The sequence below is a fragment of the Mustela putorius genome, unplaced genomic scaffold (genome assembly GCF_011764305.1).
Source record: "Mustela putorius furo isolate JIRA1106 unplaced genomic scaffold, ASM1176430v1.1 tig00537350_pilon_pilon_pilon, whole genome shotgun sequence".
In the NCBI taxonomy this organism is placed as follows: Eukaryota; Metazoa; Chordata; class Mammalia; order Carnivora; family Mustelidae; genus Mustela; species Mustela putorius.
The window spans coordinates 22,615,612-22,639,645 of NW_025422471.1; the positions used below are offsets into that span (position 1 = coordinate 22,615,612).

Genomic DNA, 24,034 nt, shown 5'->3' on the forward strand with positions numbered 1-24,034 from the left:
CCTAGAACTGCTGTAACAAAGTACTACTGACAAGGGGGCTTCACCAAAAGAAATTTATTGTCTCATAGTCTCTGGATGCTAGAAGTCCAAAATCAAGGCATCAGTGGGATTGGTTCCTTCTGAGGACATTGAAGCATCTGTCCAAGCCTCTCTCATCACCTTGCCGATGACCATCTTTACTGTATGTCTTCTCCACATTATCTTCCCTCTATGCACATTTGTGTCTAAATTATCCCACTTATAAAGATACTAGTCATAGTGGATTAGGGCCCACTCTAATGACCTTACTTTAACTTGACTATTGCTGTAAAGACCCTATCTCCACATTCTGAGGGTTAGGACTTCAACATTAAGAACTTTGAGGACACAGATAAGTTGGTCATACTAAAAAAGAGAGGGAGAACAATTCTAGGAAGAGGACAGTTCACATAGGTCCTAAAAGATTATACATGTGGCTAGAGCTCAGTAAGCCATGGGCTGGTAGGAAGGGTCAAACCACATCCAACTTTGTAGGCAGACTGTAAGGGGACTTGAGATTTCATTCTAAGTGCAATGGAAAGCAACTGGAAGGTTCTGTACAGGAGAGGGATGTGATCTCATCACTTTGTGGGTGGGGAGTAAGTTGAAAAGAGACAAGTATGTCATGGAAGGATCAGTTAGGAGGCTAGTGCAGTAATCTAGGTGAGAGCTGAAGATTGTCTACTAAAGAGATAAGGGTAGTAAGGGACAGAGAAAGCAAAGGAAGGATCCAGATACAAAGTGGAGCTAGGCTTCATAGGACTTGTCGACGAACTCGATGTGGATGGTGAGGGGGGAGAAAGGCAGCAAGGAGAATCTGGAGGTTCCTAATTGCAGAACAGGATGATTGTGGAAGATGAGCAAATCTGGGTTTTGATGGGCTGGGTCCAGGGCACCATTTTGGACATGTTATGTTTGAGATATGCATGGGGCATCCAAATGAAGAGACCATCAGGCAGTTGAATACATACAGATCTAGAGTTCTGAAAAGAGGAACAGGCCAGAAAAAAAAACAAAAAAACAAAAAAACAAAAACCCATCTGGGAATCATCGTAACACATCATTTAGAATCCATGGAAGAGTGAGACTAACCAGGAAGAGAGTTATGGAGAAAGTCCAGAAATTTTTAGAAATAGGTATTTATTTCTACATCCATGAAAGCCTAAGTATGAAGTCATCATAGCTTGTAGCTAATGTAGCGAAGGCATTGCTGGAGTTGGTGAGGTACTGTGTCTAGGTGTTGCCTTCTGATGATTCAACATAATGTCCTACCAGAGCTTAGAGAACATCACAAAAACTTATAGTTGACGTTAGAAAACTTTTCAGCAAGTGCTGGGACCCAGTAAACTTCTGGTTGTACTTTATGATGAGCCTTGGAAGTTCTAACAGAAGAGGCAATAGAGTTAACAGTTTCAAAAACTGTGCAATTGACCTGTATACTTGCCAGGTAGGCCACCCTATTTCTGAAAAGAGGTAGGTCACAAATTAGCCTACATGGAAGACCTAATAATTTTAAGCAGATCTGAACTACTAGACACTTGCAATTTTACTCCAAAATCCCACAGGTTTTGGTCTTTAAGCATGAAAAACATGATTCTGGCCTACAACATGTTTAGATGTTGTCGCCAACTGGACTACTTCCACCATGGAAACATAGTATGGCTTTTTTAAAATGTAATTTTGTATAAGATTATTTAACAATATGTCCACGTTCACTACAGTAAGTTTCTTCTTGTCATCTTACTCTTCTCCTAAGTCACTTAATGGTGCTTATTTATTCTTCTGGCTTAAGTGTACCACATACACAAAATTTAAAAAAAATTTAGAGATAAGTTTTATTATTCTGAGTCTTTCCTAAGAAGTTTTAGGAGTAACTATATGATTGATTCCTGCCAGACTCCATCCTTTCCATTAAAAAAGGGTTACAAAAACATAAGGTTTTTTAGTTTGCTAGTCTTTCATCGTTGATTACATACACAAAATGTCTATTGATGGAAGGTATTCAAGCGCCCTTGGGGATAACTGTTTCTGGTAGTAAACTGTTCCAACAGAAATTGGCCAGTGGACTTAATTGCTGCTAAGGCTTTTCTTCAAAATCCATATTCATAGACTTGCAATGACTTGATTAAAGCATTTATTTATATATTATTTTTTGTTAAAGCATTATTTAGTATTACTCTTACATAAAGGGCCTCCAGATCAGGGGGAATTGGCCCGTTACTGGGAATGTTGTTGCTCTAGAAGCATCTAAAAAGAAATAAGTTGTTGATGGGGTGCCTGGATGGCTCACTCAGTTGAATGTCTGTCTCTTGATTTCAGCTCAGGTCATGATCTCGGGGTCCTGGGATCAAGCCCTGTGTTGAGCGCTGTGCTCAGTGGGAAGTCAGCTTGAGGATTCTTTCTCCCTCTGCTTCTCCCCCAACTTGTGCAGCTTGGAGACATCACTGGAAGTGAAACAGGTAACTGTAGGCATATTGTGTGGGTATAGATGTTCCTATGACTCCTCTTGCAAAAACTGCGTAGTAGGGAACAAATTTCCTCCATCGACACTGCCTGTGAGCCCTGTGACTAACCATAACTGCAGTCTGTAACTGACTTTATTTGAATTTACATCTTGTTGTCTTGGATACTTTGTTTTTAAACTTCTTGAAATTTTTTACTGAGTTTCTCTACCACATCTCAACACAGGAGACTAGGGTCTAGTTATAGCCTAGAACGAGCTCTTTTCAAGACAGTCTAATATTAAAGCTGAGCACTTGGACCTTACAGGGTTAAGAGTGAAGTTGAAGTTGCTGTGGGGAATGATGGAGGGGTTAAGCCAAAGCTGCAAACATAGTAGATGCCGTGGACAATTTAATACCCAAACCCTTTATTTTTTTCTGTGCCTCAAATGATTAGTAACATTTGTAGAATCGTGAAGGTTCCATCAGATTCTATAAATCCTCTTATATCGTAACTTTCTTATTCCCCTATTTGCAGTGTTCTAAGGATGTTGACACACAGGGAGGGTCGTGTTTGCCCATATGCTTTCCAAATTAACACTCAGTGGATGGAATTTAGATGGTGTTGACAGAAGAGAAGCATTTTAGGCAGATACCTGTGCAGGTGGAAAGGCATGAGATGAGCATGTAAAATGGAGATACCAGAGCTAACGGCTTAGAATGGAGACCAAAGCCTGCTCAAAGAAAGCCTTGTATATTGGTGCATGGTGTCCCTAAGCCAGTGTGGAGGCAGGAAGTCTAGCAGCATATTGACTGTATTGGAAGCCTGGCCACTGGAATTAGTGAGAGGGATGAACATGAGATCAGAAAGATGCTTAATGGCCTGGCTTTATGGAGCCATTCTCAGCAACAGCTAAGAGTGGATGGAGGGAGGCAAGGAGGGAAAGAAGTAGGAGGGAGCTGTGATTAGAGGACAGAACAGAACTCAGGGAGAACGAATGGGTCATCACCCTGTTAGACGTTAAGAAGTTGACAGACTGCCACCTTCAGAGAATAAGAGAGCACACAACTGGTTAGCAAGAGGATCTTGTGAATGGGTATGATTATTAGTGGAGAGAGATCTGGAGAAAATGCTAACAGTAAGGAACAAAGTTTCTGATGAGCAACTAAGTTGTAGGGTCTCTAGAGAAAGGGTACAAATGTAGTAACTTGGCAGAGGGACAGTGTGTTTCGGAAAGAAGATCAAACTTCACTATCAATAGCTGTCAGAATGTGCTGGAATGTTGGTATTTAAAAAAATTTTTTTTAAATTATTTATTTATTTGACAGAGATCACAAGTAGTCAGAGAGGCAAGCAGAGAGAGAGAGGAGGAAACAGGCTCCCTGCCGAGCAGAGAGCCCGATGCGGGGCTCGATCCCAGGACCCCGGGATCATGACCTGAGCCAAAGGCAGAGGCTTTAACCCACTGAGCCACTCAGGTGCCCCGGAATGTTTGTATTTCTGCATCAAAGAATTCTAAACGTCTCCCAAACAGCTCCCTGTAGCAAAGAATTCAGGTTGAATCCATCCTGGATGAAGTTTTGACCCAGTTTATGGAATTTAGCAAGGCCAGCATGAATGACAAATGGAAGGACTGAGGAATTCTATCAGGCCTAGATATCCAGAAGATGTTTTTGTTTTTTACCTGACTTAGTAAAGATGGCTAATCCAACAGAGAGATTATCCATGGAGGCTATCCTAAGCCAACCACACCCGACTTCATAAGGGATGCACCAAGTACTGTGTTGAGAGATGTATTAATGGACATAAGTTTAATTCAGAGAAGATACTGTGCCAGTTTGGCTAGATCTCCTCTTATTAAATCCATTCTCTATATTCTCGTAGAAAAACTATTCAGTAATCAAAGCCTCTGGCTAGTTTCAGATTTATTTGCAGAAGGAATACATGGAATTAACTTCTTCCTTGGGAGAACTGTCTCACTTCTTAATACAGAATCCTGGAACTGGCAAAGAATCAAATCCCACTGTGTTCAGCCCATCATTTTATAAATTATGGCTTGGGGAAGGAAGGAGGAAGGGAGGGAAAGAAGGAAGGAAGAAATCATTTAATACCAGGCTGTGAACATTCTTACGTAAGAACTAGATAGCCCCAGTAATAAAAAATCAGAAACAAAAATTCTGTTCTCTCAGGGAGCAAAAGTGACTTGAACTGCACAAGGAGAAATGGAACTGGTGGTGCTCTTACTTGGGGACTGAGCAGCACCTGGGATCTGCCCTTAAATGTATGCCTCTTGCATGTTGGGAGCTGTATCAAGTCAGCACTGGATAAGGGTATCGCTGCGTTCCGGTTAAGCTAGTCCCATGCTTAAGTGTAGAGCCAATAATCTCAAATTTAAATAGTCACAGATGGCTTGCTAAAATGAAAGGCATTTAAAGACCTTCCAAATTTTGAAAGTCAACACTGCCAAACTATGTGGATAGCTACACAGACAACATGTATAAGGCTTTTATTAGCATAAATTCAGCAACCGTTAAACTACTTCATTATAAATAGCAGTCAGGAAGAGGCCGAAGTACAGGGGTAGAAGAGTCTCTGAAGCCTGTTCATCATGTTAGAGCAAATTCACAACTTGCTGTGTTCCTTCTCTTTGAAATGAAGTGACAATATCTACCACGAGTGCTATTTTAAACAAACAAAATGAAGTTTAACTCAATAAATATCTTTTATTAAAGAAAAAAAGGAATATTGTTAAGCACCAAAACTGCATGTTGTTACATTGCATGTACAAGAAGAGAAGGTGATTGCAGTACTTGCGGTACAAGTACTTACTTCTGAAGTCATGAGTGTAAAAAACATGAAAATACAAAGCAATACAATAATTACAACGCAGAAAAGTTGCACTAAAGAGCAAAAGGCAACAGTCAAAACAATTATTGGAGATTTCAGAGTATTGCTATAAATGCCTGCTTAGTTTTTTCTTTGTACTTTTAATACTTTAGAATATTAATGGAGCATATTTAAGTATTGTAAATTTGCAAGAGTTGGCATTTACAATACACTGTGCACACTTCCGTTTAATGTACAGTGGTAAAGCCATCTTTAAAAGCCAAGCACAATGTGCTAGTGTTTTGCTTCTACCATTATAATATTGCACAAAGCTAGTAAATGGTGAATTGGTTTGCCATTGTAGTTTTCATTTAACCAGAAAGGCTAAAAAACATGTCAGTTTCAGTAGCCCTAATGGGCTTTAATCATGCAAAATTATCTGTAGCCTTCAATTTTTCACAAACTATATATTGTGGTTTCACACTTGGCAAGACATACAGTACGAGAAACTCAATGAGACAGTGGGGATTCTGTCCAAGTCAAAGAAGTTGAAGTCACTGTCTGGGTGGTATTGTCTATCCCTCTGGGTTCATAATTGAAGAGAAAATGCCATCTTGTGATCATGAAGACTTCTTAAAACCAATATAATTAGTACTGGGAAAAGCTAGAATAACTTGTTACACTCTTGGATGGTTAACCATAGAACATGCAAGTTTAAAAAAAAAAACCAAAAAACCCAAAACTTCCCTTGTTAAAATTCACCTCTATAACCAACACCCATATCTTTGTGTATACATCTAAAAATCACTTCCCACTGTCTTTCTTTCCTCTCCACCCTTAATTCCCCCAAATTGAGCCACCCTTAGTTATAAATGATTTTTAAAAAAAACTAACAAAAAACTTTTCCTTAACTCTCAAAACAAATGACTGCTTTGAGTTTCAATGTGAAATAGCCTTGATGAAGTATTTATTATATGTCAACCTCCGAGGTATTTTCTGTACATGCACCTTACAGTGGCATAATAAAAGTGGGGAAGGGGAGAAACACTTATAAATTTGAATTCAATCAATTAAACCCCTCAAATACCAAGCTGTACATTTATGCTTGTGGGCAAAACAGAACATTTTAGAATGAACATATCTTCCAAATAATCCAATGGGCAAACACACCACATGTGCGCGTGCACACGCACACACAGGACCCCGATTTCTTCTCACTCTTAAAAAAAAACAACCCTCTGTTTACATACATGATAGCTTAGGCAGCAATATAAACTCATTTTGTAGGAAAAACTTTTAAATTAGACTATTTATAGAATAAAAAACACCATTGCTTCAATTTACAAAGCAATTAGGCAGAGATCCCTCTCTATGTGCTTTAACTAAAGAGCACTTTGCAGCAAAGTTCAGAAGTAACTACTGAATTGTTCAGCAGCACTAACTAAACGCAACATGCTTCAACAGTAAGGTGCTTCCATTCTCTTACCTCTTCCATCTGGAATATATCTTGCCTGTCAGTCCTCTAACACTAAGCATAGCTTTTCTCATATGCTAAGCTAGAAATGTGAAATAAAATCTGCTTAAAATGCACATTTAACTTTATATTATCATTTAAATTCAGTGCAAGAATTAGGTAAAACTTGTTAAGGTTTCTGCTCTTATTATCAAACGGCTGCAAGTTAACAATGCATCTGCCACAGTTTTTAAATGTTTTTACAGCTGTTCAAAATGCTTTCTTACAAATAGCCTGGAAATAATGTTATGCAATCTGAGCTCCCTGATAAGGCCTTTAAGGAACCTCTTACTATAGAACTTGACAGATTGGTATCTGGTATTATTATGTGCATAATAATTAAATTATAAAGGTTATTAAAAAAAACAACAACAGAAAACAAAAACACCGACCACCCCAAGACCTTATATTTAGTGGAAGAAAAAACTTTCCTTAGGCTAAGACTAAACTGACTTAGGCATTATCTTAAATTTATACACAAATTCAATGAATGCAATTAAAAAATGAAATCTTAAGGAATGTATAAAATTAACTTTTGTTAACTGTACACTGGTCCCATTCCAAACAGAGGATGCTGCCCGTTCATTTTTGTTCCACTGATAGGAGTTTTAATTCTTAGTGCCTTCTATGGCCGAAGTATGCCTCAGAATTTAACACATTTTATGGCAAAGTGGTCATGCCATATGTTACCAAAAACTGCTGTACAGTTCAGCTTTGTAGAAACAAGGATTTTTGCCCCATTTTTACAGAGTAAATCAAAGTGCTGAAAATTCCCTGTGGTTTCACACAATGAGGAAAATCCCATATTCCCACTGTGTTAACTACTACACCTGATCAACATCATTTACAATTGCATCTAAATTTGTTAAAATGAACAACTAGGACAACTAGTGAATGATTGTTCTTAGGCCACTCATAAACTCAAAATCTATATATAGACATACATCAGGTAAGGAAGGTAACTGCTCATCTTTAAAAAATCTTCTTTAGCCAGGTGTTTCGTCAGAAAGCTACATCACAGTACCACCCAGGTCTGAGATTAGGAATAACTTCCCTCAAAGTACCACACTGGTTATAGACACAGCACTGTGACTAAGTGGGAGAACAATTTAAAAATGGCATTCAAGTGAGCAGTAACCTTAACCTTAAAATATCCTCAAGTTACCTATTTGTTTTCCTATTTAAAATATATTAGTGTCGAGGACTAGATTGGTAAACGGACTTCTAAAGGGATTCGGCACAAGCAAGCAGCTGTTTGTGGATTCTTTTGACAGAAAGGATACATTGAGATAAAACTCTCAAATATTTTAAACCATAGAAATAGTATGTGGGCAAGTTTGGAACTTAAAACATGTGGTCATCTATAAATACTATCCTAATTAAATATATTAAAATTTAATATTAAGGGCAAAGACACTGCTTTTTTTAAGGGCGGGGTGGTGGTGGTGGTGGGAATTATGCTTACAAAACCGTTGGGTTCCAAAACTGCTTTAAAATTAACATGAGGGAAAAAAAAATTAACTTGAGGATTCAACTGGTAATCTCATCTTGGACAACTGGACTGTAGTTATCTGAAATTTAAACATTGTGAGAACTCCCAAGGTGGATGATCTGCAGTAACTTGTAATTCTGTGGAGGCAGGAATTTGAATCTTAAGGATGGAAAATAGGTGTAGTAGAGAAAGTTTATTTAGCAGAGAATAAGCAGAGCTGGTTGTTAACGAGGCTTTGCTTTAACCTACTCATCATTTTCAAGAGAGATAATCTTCATGAAGTGCCACAGTGGGATGTACACAGAGTTTCAGATGCACCCCTAAAGGATTCACAAGGGTCTGTACCCACTCCAGAGTACTGGAGACTTAGCAGAACATGGTTCTGGAAGACAAATTACAGTATCCATTTGTAAGCGAGCCTGTCTTCTGATGGAATCCCAGCTGTAACTGGGGAGCAAATTCCTAACAGATAAAAGTTCTAGTGCTTTTGCTGTTAATTTAAAATGTTAAGTTCTGTATTTTTCTAAATATCAATGAATGAAAAAACTTATTCATATGCATCCAAAGGCTTAAAATTGATACATGATTTTTTTAAGGTTTGTAAATTTGCTTAAACATTTTTTTTCACCAAATTATATTAATCAAACCAATCATTCTTTTGGTTGAAAAGCACTCTTCAATGTTTTACTGAAGGAAATGAGGAAAATTCCTCATCCACCTCTCCCACTGTGGGATAAAGATTGAGTCTCTACATTAGATATATATTTTAATCTTCCAAGATATAGGAATAACATAAGAATAAAACTAATGTATTGTGAAAAAAAAACTGTGCAAAAGTTCCTACTCTCGTCAATAAACAGAAATTTTTCTCCATAATTATTTTAAAGGAAATACATCTTAAAGTGACAAAGGTGTAAGCATTTTTTTCTCTCTTCTGAAAAACCAATTCATATACATTGGAGGGCTTTTACTCCGGGACTGCTTTCTGGGTCTAGGACAGAGAAATGCCTCAGAAGAAATAAAGGTTCTTTTTGGTACATCAGTCCTTACTTAACTCCCTTCATATAAAGGCCAAAATCTGTCTGATGCAGAATTACACTTTACAGAATACTGTAGACTGGGTCCAACATATCTACCTTCATTCAAGCCCACAACACTCTTGCTGAGAATTCATAATGGCTCCATTCATATAAATGCGTCCTTCAGGACTCCTTATAGCAAAATCAGCACCTAGAACTACATACATAGGTTTTAAAAGGTCTACTGACAATAACAAAGGTCCTCTCCCCAAGTTCCACTCGAAACATGTGAAGATAGTGAAATGCCAGCCAAGGAGGCTTTTCTGCCTGTCTACTTTCTGCATATCTGTAGAGTGCACTTCACTGTGGAGCATAAAAAGAAAAACTTAAATGGTGCATGTTAAACAGACGAGATCTGCATCCCTATTACTGAATCCTCATTTCTGATTCTCAATAGGAAAGTCACGTTGAATTACACTAATCAAGCAATCAAAAGGACTAAAAATAATCTGAATTATCAAGTTACAAAGTATTGCTTTTCATAAACAAAGCTGCACATGAAATTCAAACTATTATAAATTCACAATTATGAAGAGCTATTTAAAAGCATGGAAATTTTTACTTCAAAACCTTACAAAGTGAGTATGTGGTCTTTTAAAAATATGCATGTTTAATGTATCATGTTGTGGTAAACACATTAAGTGTATCTCCATGGTTATGTATCTTTTCAGATGTTGAACATCTTTATGAAAACTCCTTTGGAGATGAGTAATGTGGAAATTTTCAGTGCATTTCCATCTGATTCTTTCCAATTCCTGTCCTATAGCTATCATGATAAACTTCTTTTTCAGAGTGTCGCACTATTTATACAAGCTGATATAGAAGAAGCTCTGTGTTTTCAAGCAGAGGACTATTCAGTGCACTTAAAGATGGATTTCAAAGCAGTCCCGACACAGCTCACAGTAGATCTCTGTCAACCCAGTGTTTTTCCAACTCGGAGCGACCCCTAGCTTGACTGGCCACTACAAGGATGAACATGGGTGGACAGGAGGGGAAGGTGCTTAAAAAACCAGGCATCTCTGGAAGGCCTTTTCTTCATTGCATCGGGAGCACTGCACATCTAAAACTCATGTTACCCACCAAATACTGGACTGACTGCAAAAGTGGTAACTTGCCAATTGTGCTTCCATTTTTTTCATACCACTGAGCCAACACACTTTGCATCTTGTGGAATCCAGTTGGGGAAATCACACATTAAACTTTTGTTTTCCAAAAACAAATCTTTGATCTTTAACTGTAGGTGTTTTTTTCTTTCTGTTGAGTCACCTGTTCACAAATAAAAAAAAAATAGTGTATTAAAAAATATTGACTTATTAAAGACAGTGTGGCCTTTTATTATTTTTTTTTATTTTTAAAGATTTTATTTATTTATTTGACAGAAAGAGATCATAAGCAGACAGAGAGAGGGGAAGGGAAGCAGGTTCCCTGCTGAGCAGAGAGCCCAATGCGGGGCTCGATCCCAGAGCTCTGGGATCATGACCTGAGCCGAAGGCAGAGGCTTTAACCCACTGAACCACCCAGGCGCCCCCAGTGTGGTCTTTTAAAAATATGCCATGTTAAATGTAACATGTTGTTGTAAACACATATGTGTTCCTGTACAACTTTTGCCATACCTGACACGATTTTTCTTACATTTGTAAAGGTAGTATATAAGAAACATGTTTTTTAAAAAAATGCATTTGTAAAAGCAATAAAAATAAAAACAAAATAATTAGAATACAACTTTGAACACTTTAAAGGTTGTTAGATTCACTTTTATTCCTTTTACTCTAACACTTTGTCAGAACTATACAATAAAAAGGACCAAATACAGTCTAAAATATCAGCCTCATAAACTGCCAGTATATTTAGCATTAAATGAAACTTCAAAAATTCACTAGAAAGTGAGTTTTTGTTATAATGGCATTTGGAGGACAGGTTTAGTACCGATCTTCAAAGAGATGTTTTAGCTAAGTTTCAGCATTAGTTGTGCTTGAGATCTATGGCTTACACACAGCACAGGAGCACTTACATGAAAAAGTTCCTTGTTAGATAAAAAGGAACACGCACATAAATCAAGTCCTAGCTTATTTTATTAGAGTTCTGCATTATCTAACACTATAGCTACATGTGGCTTTGGAGCATTTGAAATGTGGTACTACGAGAAAATGAATTTTTAATTTGATTTAAATTAAAATCTGAAGCTGTATAAAATATGTCTCCATTAAATACTATTTTACTGTTCTGTAGGACATTTCAACTTTAACCACTGAATACTTAGCATCCAAATTGAGGTGTGCTACTAGTATAAAGTGTAAAATACAAACTGGATTTTGAAGACTCGTTAAAAAAAGTAAACTACAGCATTAATTTTTTATATTGATAGCATGTTGAAATATACTATTTTTGGATCCGTTGTATAAAATAAAGCATAACTGAAGTCAATTTCATGTTTCCTTTTACCTTTTCAATGTGACTATGAGAACTATTTACATTATATCTGTGGATTGTATTGTAGTCCTATCAGACAGTGTTATAGTTACTTCTTTTTTTTTTTTTTAAAGATTTATTTATTTATTTGACACGGAGAGATCACAAGTAGGCAGAGAGGCAGGCAGAGAGAGAGAGAGGAGGAAGCAGGCTCCCCGCTGAGCAGAGAGCCCGATGCGGGACTCGATCCCAGGACCCTGAGATCATGACCTGAGCTGAAGGCAGCGGCCTAACCCACTGAGCCACCCAGGCGCCCCGTGTTATAGTTACTTCTTAAAGGAGGAACCTGCAGAAAACTAATTAGAAACTCAATATAAAGTCTATATAATTGTATTTCCTTATATAGAAATTTCCTTCAAGGACACTATTACCTACAGCTATTGCTGAGATGAATTTTATTATTTTTTTGAAAGATTTTATTTATTTGAGAGAGGGAGAGTATGCACAAGCAGGGTAAAGGAGCAGAGGGAAAGGGAGAAGCAGGCTCCCCACAGACCCCCAACCTGAGATCATGACCTGGGCCAAAGGCAGAGGCTTCACTAACTGAGCCACCGGGGTGCCCTACTGAGAAGAGTTTTAAAGCAAGCTGTACAAGGCAGAACAGGAGATATTCACTTTTTATTTCAAGAAGTTTTGAGAAATTTTTTCCCGAAAAGCTAATTAGTGATTTAAAAACTTCAAGAAACTGATTTTTAACAGGAAATACAAATTACAGACTTTTAGCCATCTATAGATGAGCATCTAAAAGTTTAGTCTTTATAAACAATTTGCCAAGACTCCATACAAGGCAGTGAAAATAGCTCCTTTATCATTGCCTGCTCAAATTGGTGGGGATTGCAACTAGAATATGGTTTGCTTCTGGTATAGGATACACAGTTTTATCCTAAGTAATTTTGCAGATATCTGAGCTCATGTGTTTTCTGAGAGTATTTCACTGTTTCTCTCAACATTATAATATATAAACCAGCCATAAGTAATAATCAATCAGCCAAAAAAAAAATTGGGGGCAATTTTCAAAATGGTATTCATTGTGGATATATTCTTAACATTGACTCTAAGGGTAAATTAGTAGCCAAAAGCTAAAAATAACCACCCAAGCACTTGAACATATGAAATGCTGTTGCCATATCTACATGCTGGGCAGGATCTGGTGGGAAGGGTGAAAACAAATGGAGATGATGGGCTGGTATGAGCAACTGCTGATGGGCCATGTACCCCACCTGGGCTACTGTGGGCAGCAGCTGTAATCCAAAGACGAAAACACTTCCCCCCCCCCAAATTTTTTTTTTTTAAATTTGACTGAGATCACAAATAGGCAGAGAGGCAGGCAGAGAGAGAGAGAGGGAGAGGGAGAGGGGAAGGGAAGCAGGCTCCCTGCAGAGCAGAGAACCCGATGCGGGGCTCGATCCCAGAACCTGGGATCATGACCTGAGCCGAAGGCAGAGGCTTTAACCTACTGAGCCACCCAGGCACCCCGAAAACACTCATTTTTTAAAGGCCCAACTGTGCAGTTAACTAATCAGTGCCTATAATGGTAGTTTTAGGCATAGGAGCAGCTCACTGAGAAGCTCCAAGCAAGAGACAAGGGGATAGGTAGCACTGTGAAGTGGTAGAAAATCTACAAATAATACCCAGTTAGACACCCTGAATTCCTAGACATAGTCACACAGTGAGTAGATGTGGGACTTCTACAAAGCACAGTGTAGATACTTAGGGCCTCTATAAATAGAGGATAGAGGGATACTAACAGCCCAATACCCAAGGCAGGATAGTGGTGCTACTATTGAATGCTGGCTGGAGCACACTAAAAAAGGTAATATACAACCACTTTTCGAGGGGAATGCGATTTTTCACGACCTTTTTTTGTTAAGCCTACTGATCAGTGCAGACACTAATGGGGAGAGGTAGGGATGGGAGCATAGCAGAAGAACATCTACATTTTCCTGTTGGAGCCATGCCCAGAAGGTGCAGGTAAAATTGCTTTTGGTAGTATTTTATTCGACATATCCCAAATAGTATCTTTCAATATGTTAGTAATATTAAAAAACTAATGACATAATTTACCTTTTTTTTGTATTAAGTCTTCAAAATCCAGATGTATGCCTGCATGTACATCAGATCTATTCAGTATGAGTCCATGGGAGTGAAAGCCAAGAATGTGCATTTTTAATAAGCTCCCAGGTAGTTCTTATGATCAGGCATATTTCAGAATCACTTCGATAACAAGTTAAGTTTATTATTCCTTCACCTACTTCCTTTCCAGGACTATGAATCCCCCCCCCCCGCCCCATGGTGAATGTTGTAAAGCCCACAGAAACACAGTCAGTCAAGAGAGCATAAGATACTTAAAAGAATATATGTGCATATTTGCATTACAGTTTGCAGAAGTTACATTTCAGTTAGGACTACTGTTAGATTCTATCTTTACTGACTCTATATTCAGCATAATTTGTGCCACAGAACTATATAATTAGCTTACTAAAATGTGTTCAAGTCAAAACTCTATTACTTTAAGAGAACCCCAAATGTGTTACCAGTACCACAGGGGTACTCAATAAGACACGCATACACTTATTAGGTATTTACTGTATTAACTGCAATTTTATCTGCATCATGCAGTAACTAGGATAGGTCTTAAAATGATAAATCTTCATTTTATAAGCTTAGAAAGCTAAATAATCAGACAATGCAATAATTTTTCTAAACTGATCTTAGAAAATTCCTTTGTAGGCAGCTAAGAAGACATCAAAATTCAATATACATAATTTGTACCTGAAATACTTTAGTCAGAAAAGGCCTTTTATGTATGTATGTATGTATGTATGTATGTATTCATTCATTCATTTTAAAGACGTTTTTTATTTATTTGTCAGAGAAAGAGAGAAAGCACAGGCTGGAGAGTGGCAGGCACAGGGAGAAGCAGGCGCTCTGCTGAGCGGGGAGCCTGATGCAGGGCTCAATGGCAGGACGCTGGGATCATGACCTGAGGCGAAGGCAGATGCATAACCAACTGAGCCATCCAGGTATCCTGCCTTCTCTCTCTCTCTCTTTTTTTTTTTTTTTTTTTAAAGATTTTATTTATTTGTCAGAGAGAGAGAGAGCGCGAGCGAGCGAGCACAGGCAGACAGAGTGGCAGGCAGAGGCAGAGGGAGAAGCAGGCTCCCTGCTGAACAAGGAGCCTGATGTGGGACTCGATCCCAGGACGCTGGGATCATGACCTGAGCCAAAGGCAGCCGCCGAACCAACTGAGCCACCCAGGCGTCCCACCTGCCTTCTCTGTTTTTAAAACAAGAAGTAAGACTGTCACTTTACTGGAATAAGACTGTCCTCTTTATTTGGGCTATAGCTATACTGTAGAAATTTTAATTTCTTTATATTTTTAAAGATTTTATTTATTTATTTGAGAGAGTGTGTGAATGAACAAGACAGCACAAGCAGGGTAAAGAACAGAGGGAGAAGCAGGCTTCCCACTGAGCATAGGACCCTCCCACCTCATCCCCACCAAAAATGTCCTGGGATCATGAACTGGGCCAAAGGCAGCCATTTAACCGAGTAAGCCACCCAGGCACACCTACTGTAGAAATTTTTAACAAGCAGGATATAAACACAGCATTTATGTAACAGTATCTTTGAAAAGCATTTTATTTTAGGTTCCCAGAAACTACACAAAACCTGAAGTTCATAAATCTATGGTCCATGCTATAACTGAGCTGTATAATAATAAACCTCATGAATAAAATAGAACAGACTTCACCATTTAATATAAAAGCTGTATCACTGAATGCTACAAAAAGAATATAAGACCATTTACCTGTTAATTTTCCCAATCTGTGCAAGGCAAAGCTTCCTCTTCATCCTCTGACTCAGGGGATGCTTCTTTGATTCTTCTAAGAGCTTCATGGATGCTCCGTGTTAGAGGGTCTGTGTCAGGCAGAAGTGTGAAGGATTCTCTCAGCACTTCCTTCTGTACCTTCTTCAATTTTACCCCTTTCCTGATTTGTGCCAAGATATTATTACTATCATCTTCATCAGGAAAAGGAGGCAGAGTTCGCTGTTCAACCTTTTTCAGATGAAAACTACCACGCTTCAAGGAAGCTAGCACCTCATCCATGGGTGAGCTCACTTAACAAATGAAAGAGAATAATTACAGTTAGGATCATAATTACAGTGCAATTAGAAACCTCTAGACTTTAGGACTGTGCTAGCCAAGGACACTGAAAACAACACAGACCACGAAATGTGGACTGAAGGTTTCCCAGAAACAGATGGGATCTCAATTGTGCTTGTTTAAACAAACAAAGCCACAACATCCAGATTCCAATTCCAAGTTATTATCTCTATTATTTCCCATGTAAGAGAAGCAAGCAGATTGGGAGCTGGAAGGTGGTCTTTGGGAATACAATGGGTGAGACTCCCAAAGGATTTCCATAATGCAACAGCTCAATCTAAATTCAGACAACATCTGAGTTACAAATATAATTTTAAAGAACTAAGTTTTGGGCACCTGGGTGGCTCAGTGGGTTAAGCCACTGCCTTCGGCTCAGGTCATGATCTCAGGGTCCTGGGATTGAGTCCCACATCAGGCTCTCTGCTCAGCAGGGAGCCTGCTTCCTCCTCTCTCTCTCTCTCTCTGCCTGCCTCTCTGCCTACTTGTGATCTCTGTCTGTCAAAAAAATAAAATAAAATCTTAAAAAAAAAAAAAGAACTAAGTTTTGATTCACTATGGTGATTTTTAAATTTTTTTCAAGAGATTTTTAAATTATTATTATTAAATAAACTCTATCCCCCATGTGGGGTTCGAACTCATGCCCCTGAGGATCAAGAGTTGCATGCTTTACTGACTGAGCCAACCAGGTGCCCGGACTACAGTGACTTCTGTTTTTTCCACTTAGCTGTTTTACATATAAAATTCTACTCCAGTTATGGTAAAAATATTTAATGTATGATCTCTCAGATTAAAATTTAATATACAAATTATTTTATATAATGTTCTCCCAATGAAAGCCATGGACCAGGATTATAACGGTTTTATTAAGGCATATATGGCATGCAGTAAATTATGTATGCTACTCCCCATCCTTCCTTGCTTTTTTATACAAAGAGTATACCAAGGCCCTCAATAAATTTGTGACCAAATGTTACATGGTCCTGCCAATGTCATCTTAGTGTGACAGTCCTGCCCAGCTAGCTTACATTTTCTGGTGTGAATACCTTGTTATTTCCTAGGTTTAAAATCAGATTTTCTTTTTAACACAGAAGGAGTCACTTACTATGTATTACCAGATAGACCAAATATCACTTCAAAATATTTTTAGAACATCCCTAAGAGCTCAAGAAGGTGCACATTTCTGTGTCTGTACACATTTGCTGATGCGGACTGGGAGAATTTGTGCCAAGCTGTGACTCTGCAAACCTCTTTACTATCGAATAATGTCCAAAAAGAAAATGTTTTAAGCTCTGTAGGGTGCTATGAAATATAATGTCCTTTGATTATGTCTTAACTTACTCAACACATGAATATAAACATGTCTGTTTAACTTACCTCTTCTCCTCTGTAAACCTTCAGCAGTCTTTTTCAGCTTCTTCCTGGCACTGACCAGCTGGCTGCTGTCAAAGAGATGTGCTGAGGGTGCACTCGCAGACTTTGGGATCCTCTTCTCATTCCCCTCTGTTATAGGCAGACCTTTCTCCAGTATCTCTAGGGAGCTGTCCTTAGCAACAGGCAAAGGGGGTGGTGGAGGGGGAGGGGGAGGCGGGGGTGGGGGAGGTGGTGTTGGGGGAAGAGGTGGGGGGAGTGGAGCTGTGGTAATAGAACCTGGTTCGAGGTCAATATTATTCAAAACTGGAAGAGATACAGTGGACGGCAGTTCAGAGGTAACACCACTGAGAGGTAATGAAGTGGCTTCAAGTTGTGCTAATGAAGTATCTTCAAGTTGTGAGAGGCTTTGGGCTTCTGTTTTCTGTGATGACCCAAGCTTCCCTCTTCCTTCCTCCACCTTTTCACTTTTCTCTTCTGGCTGGAGCGCTCCTGGCAGAGGGTCACACTGGTCTTCACAGGGCACAGGACTGGCTGTGCTTCTTCTTCTGGCATGAGCCAGTCGCAATCTGGTTGATTTAAGTATGACTTGGCCAGGGTACCTCTAAAAAATCAGAAGTTATGACTGGTCAAATTACAGTAAAACAATTTATGAACAAATGGCTATTATCTCCTGATGCAAAATGTTATTTTGGAGCTTTTGTGATTTTTCAGGGAAAGTGCTTTTAAACAGTTAAACAGAAGACTAGAATACCAAAGCATAATACCTTTCAACAATTATCACTGAGCCCTATTTGCTTGCCAACTCCTTTATCAAGGCCCTATCCCCTGTTACCCACTTAAGAAGCCAACTGTTCAGAATTATTAGAGGATTTGAAGATTTTTAATGACTGAAATTAGTAATTTAAATGGCAAAATAGCAAGATAAAAATACGAAACATAAATGATATTGGTATATAGAAAGCTATGTAACTATTAGCTTCTTACATGTATTTTCACAAGCTTACAGTTCAAAACGTTAATTTTTCATTTTTTAAAGCATTTCCTGGTATTCAAAAAACTCTCAAAACAGTATGTACATTTTTATGATGGAAGAAGAGGGAATACAATTTTAAGTACTAACATACAGAACTCTTATTCTATCTTTTACTGTAGTAAAACCTAGCATTAATGGATTTGGTGAACAACATTTACTTAACACAAGGTTTATCCTTGTCAGCACAGATAGGAAGTTAGACTCCTGAACACTTACATAACTAGAACCATTCAGCTTCAACACAGCTCCAAGGAAATGTTTGGCTGCTGTGTACTAGCATCCAGCATCCTGGATTAGCCTGGCAAGAGAACTGCCAAACCACTTCTCATGTAAGCTGATCCACTCTCTAATTCTGCCAGGGTCATTTCCATAGATTGTTACCATAGGTTACTGTATGTGCTATTAATAACAAGTTGATGCCTAAAATGGATAGTCAGTTGTGAACTAATTAATTTTATAAAACAACAACAAAAATCCAGGTTTGCCAAAGGCTGTGATGATCCTTTCATACTACTGAAATGATAGGCCAATACCACGAAGTTGCTGTTGCTGTACACAAATGGAAGAAAGGTATGGGGTGCTTGGGTGGCACAGTCACTTACATGACCAACTCTTGGTTTCAGTTCAGGTCATAATCTCAGGGTTGTGAAATCGAGCCCTGTGTCAGGCTCCACGCTCACTGCTGAAGACTCTCTCTCCTTCTCCTTCTGCCCCTGCCCCCACTCATTCTCCCTCTCAAATGATAAATCTTTAATACCTACACTAATGAATGGGAGAAAGGTAGTCCTGTAATCACACATTAATTTTTAAAAAATATTTTATTTGTTATTGTTTATTTGAGAGAAGAGAGGGGGTGGAGAATCTGGAGTACACCCTGCCAAGCGCAGAGATGGACGTGGAGCTTGATCTTTCAATCCTGAAATCATGACCTGAGAGAAAATCAAGAGTCAGACACTTAACCAACCTACTCACCCAGGAACCCCTAAAGTAACTGTCTTTTTTTGGTTTTGTTCAAATTCAAGTTTGTTAACAAATAGTGTATTATCATTTTTAGGGTAGAACTGTGGTTCATCAGTTGCATATAATATTCAGTGCTCATAACAACAAGTGTCCTCCTTATTGTCCATCACCCCATTAACCCATCCCCCCAAAATTACATTTTCTAAATTATAAAGGAAAAATTAAGTTTTTTTTCCTCATTATCTTCCAATAGGAGTATATATATATAGCTGTTTAAAAAAAATGAAAAACAATCAATTGATCATACTTTTATTACCTGTTTAAAAGTTCGAAGTCTATCCAGTGTTCTCTGTCTCTCCTGGCTAACCCAAGCACTTTTTCTTTCTTCTTCATCATGTAATTTTTCTCTCTTCTGATAAAAAATTAATAGTAATTTCATTATGACATGTCCTGTTCATTTTTATTATTAACGGGGGGGGGGGGATACCTCTCAATGAGTAAAAAAGTAAAATGGGTAACTCAAAGAATGATTCATTAAATAAAGTGTTTCATGGAATGAAACTACCAATTTTTAACAGAAATCATAGTTTTAAAATTCACAGTGATATGCTGACAAAACAATACCATTTCTTTTTTTGCATTTACCCACAATTAAAGATGTTTACTCTGAAAAGTAAAATCAAATCTTCTCTAGACCAAAAAATGTTCCATTTTGAGTCTCTGGCTTAGACAATTTAAATATAAAATATTTGTAGCTGCTCTATTCTGCAAAATCAAATAGTTACCTTAAAAAATAAAAATAAATAAGATCAGCAACCACCTGGCCAATAACTTAGATACCAATATAACCAGCAGTTAGGAAAAAAAGTATTTCTTGAATTATACATGAATCATTTGGTTTAATATCACACCTTGAAGCTGGGAGTTACCTGCAGAGAAATTTAGAAGTTTCCCTATGTTAATGCTAACTGGTAGTAACTGTGGAAAACAGTTTGTATGGTATATGGAGACTCCTCAAAAAATTAAAAACAGAATTACCTTATGATCCAGTAATTTCACTACTAGGTGTTTACCTAAAGATTATGGAAACACTAATTGGGAAATATATATGCACCCCCTATGTTTACTGCAGCATTATTTACCACAGCCAAATTATGGAAGCAGCCCAAGTGCCCATCCATGGAGAAATGAATAAAGAAGCTTTGGCATATATAAAACAGAATATTGCTCAGCCATAAAAATAATGAAAACTTGCCATGTGCAACAACATGGATGGACCTAGGGAGTATAATGCTAAGTTAAGTAAGCCAGAGAAAGACAAATACCATATGATTTCACTCACTTGTGGAAATTAAGAAACAGATGAGCAAAGGAAAAAAGAGAGAGAGACAAACCAAGAACAAATTCATAACTATAGAGAACAAACAGATTGTTGCCAGAGTGGATGTGGGTGGGAGGAATGGGTAAAAGAAGTGATGGGAATCAATAATAAACTTATCATGATATGTACTGAGTAATGTAAAGAATTGTTAAACAATCACACTGTACACCTCAAATAAACAGAATACTGTTGTTTACGATACTGAAATTTAAAAAAAAAATTCCTTATGTTGCTGAATCACCTAAAGGTTATCTATTTAAATCTGATTTTCACAGAACTAGTATTAAATGAAAAGGCATTTTAAGCTTTGCAAATAGGCTATGACTTTATTTCCTGCTTTGTTTTAAAAACTTGGAGATACCTCCTATAAGATCAGTTCATTCCATGTGAAGAGGACAGTGGTCTCCAGTGTGTCACTAACTTGTCTTACTTCCATTTGTCCTTTTCAAAGTCAATCTTCAATTATTCCCTTACTCTATTACGTCTTTTCTTTCCCACCACCAGCGTTTTCCTGAACCATTTCTACTGACAGTTACTGCTTCATTTGTCTTGAATGATTACACTGAAATCCAAAGGGTGACTTCAATCTTCAGGCTGAAAGTGAAAGGGTTTCAGAAATCATCACCTACAATCATCACCTGGTAGTTACTAGACTTCCACAACCAACAAGAACTCATAATACTTATGAGTATCTGAACAGAAAAATCAAGTCTCATGGAGGATGGGTGGAAGGAAGGGAGACCTCAGGCCTCACACTGCAACATTCAAAGCTACAAGAAAGTGTAACAGTCTCTATACAATTTTAATAGAGAGAAAATATGACAGTATGACCTAGACAAATTGTCTCTTAGGAAACAAGCACCCCAAAAACATGCCAGAACACAGAATATATGGTAACCATGAAACCTTCCTGAAATGGCACCTCAACGAAACCTAACTCTAAGATGAAATAAACTCAGGAAGAGGAGTTGTGATCATCTATTTTAGTGGTTTTTCTTCATAATTTTTTTCTGTATTGCTTTAATCTTTCATAAAATCACATGTCTTTTTATAAACACAGTAAGGTTTTTAAAAATGTAAGAATGGTTGAGAAGCATCTTTGCAAGCCACTAATTTTAAAATTGCTTATAATAAGAATTTTTAAAGAAGCAGTAAAAAAAAAAAGGAGTTTAGAATATGCTTTTTTAAAATCAAAATCGTGGGGCGCCTGAATGGCTCAGTGGGTTAAGGCCTCTGCCTTCAGCTTAGGTCGTGATCCCAGGGTGCTGGGATCGAGCCTCGCATTGGGCTCTCTGCTCACCAGGGAGCCTACTCCCCCCACACCCCCCGCCTGCCTCTCTGACTACTTGTGATCTCTGTCAAATAAATGAATAAAATCTTAAAAAAAAAATCAGAATTTATACACATATCAAGATACTCAATTATTCAGGAAGAAACTCACCTTGCTTATAGATAAGACAAAATTAGAAAATATTAAGACAAGGAAACTTTTTAAGATCAGAAAATAAAGAAGGATAGCATGTTAAAATACCATCTAAGAGAGTAATATGTTAGGGGGAAAGCAACTGAAGATAAAGAAATTCTATTCTTCCATCAGACACTTGTCAATTACCTGTCAGCCAGGCCCTATATTAAGTCCTAGAAAAGCAGCAGGGATGTGTAAGTGGTGGTGACAAAGAACAGGCATGTTAAATAGACCCAGAGGTTTAGTTGTCAAGTACCAAGGGAGAAATGGACCCTGAGGTAGAGGTGGTAAAAAAGAGGAAAACTCCCAGAAGAGAGCACAGGCAGCTCTTGGACAACAGTCTTAGTAACTTTTTTTTTAGATAGGTCTCCTCAGGCAAAGGAAACAAAAGCAAAAATCAAATACTGGGACTATACCAATATAAAAAACTTTGGCACAGTGAAGGAAACCATCAATAGAATGAAAAGGCAACCTACTGAATGGAAGATACCTGCAAATGATATGTCCGGTAAGGAGTTAAAATCCAAAACATATAAAGAACTTCTACAACTCAATACCAAAGAAAATCATCATCATCATCATCATCATCATCATCATGTTTTTAAGTAATAATACTTACTGCTAAAAATGGGATTTTTTCCAAAGATATGCAAATGGCCAAAAGACTCATGAAAAAACACTCAATATCACTACTCATTGGGGAAATGCAAATCAAAACTACAATGACATATCACCTTACACCTGTCAGAACGGCTAGAACAAAAAAGACAAGAAATAACAATTGTTGGACGCCTGGGTGGCTCAGTTGGTTAAGGGGCTGCCTTCAGCTCAGGCCATAATCCCAGGGTCCTGGGATCAAGTCCCACATCGGGCTCCTTGCTTGGCAGGGAGCCGGCTTCTCCCTCTGCCTCTGCCTGCCTCTGTCTGCCTGTGCTCGCTCGTTCTCTCTCCCTCTGTCTCTGACAAATAAATAAATAAAATCTTAAAAAAAAAAAAAGAAATAACAAGTGTTGGTGAGGATGGTGAGGATATGGACAAAAGGAAGCCTTGTGCACTGTTGGTGGGAGGGTAAAGTAGTGCAGCCACTGTAGACAACAGTATGAAGGGTCCTCAAAGAAACTAAAAATATAAATATCCTGAGGCACCTGGGTGACTCAGATGGTTAAGCATCAGCCTTCGGCTCAGGTCATGATGTCCAGGTCCTGGGATCGAGCCGAGCCCCATGTTGGGCTCCCTATTCAGCAGGAAGCCTGCTTCTCCCTCTCCCCCTGCCTGCTTCTCCGCCTGCTTGTGCTCTCTCTGTCTCTCTCATATAATGAATAAAAAATTAAAATATATATATATATATCTCCTATGATACAGTAATTCCACTTATGGGTATTTATTCAAAGACTATGATAACAGTAATTAAAAAAGATATATGCACCCCCATGTTTGTTACAGCATTATTCACAATAGCCAAAATATGTAAGTGACCAAAGTGTCCACTGAAAGATGAGTAGATGAAGATGGATATGTACAACTGAATATAACTCAGCCATAAAAAGAATGATTATTTTGCCATTTGCAACAACATGGATGGACCTAGGGGTTATTATGCTAAATGAAGTAAGTCAGACAAATACTGTATGACTTCACTTATATGTGGCATTTTAAAAAACCAAAATGAACGAGCAAACAAAAAAGGCAGAAACAGAGCCATCAGCAACAAAGAACAAACTTGTGGTTTCCAGAGGGGAGGGAGGTGGGCAGGTGGGAAAAGGGCGTGGAGGGCAATGGAAGGTACCGGCTTCCAGTTACAGAATGACTAACTCATG

General features: G+C 38.1%; 1 protein-coding gene across 1 annotated transcript in view; it reads right to left on the reverse strand.

The window, feature by feature from the left end:
- Positions 1 to 5,163: 5,163 nt before the first annotated feature.
- Positions 5,164 to 24,034, reverse strand: part of JMY (junction mediating and regulatory protein, p53 cofactor) — a 111,293-nt gene continuing 92,422 nt past the window's right edge. Inside the window, exons 8-11 of the mRNA XM_004766816.3 lie at positions 19,688 to 19,783; positions 17,382 to 17,979; positions 15,651 to 15,961; positions 5,164 to 10,636 (exon numbers count right to left, since the gene is read on the reverse strand). Of these exons, the coding sequence (XP_004766873.1) occupies positions 15,654 to 15,961; positions 17,382 to 17,979; positions 19,688 to 19,783 (1,002 nt within the window). The 3' untranslated portion in view covers positions 5,164 to 10,636; positions 15,651 to 15,653. The remainder of the gene's footprint in view (positions 10,637 to 15,650; positions 15,962 to 17,381; positions 17,980 to 19,687; positions 19,784 to 24,034) is intronic.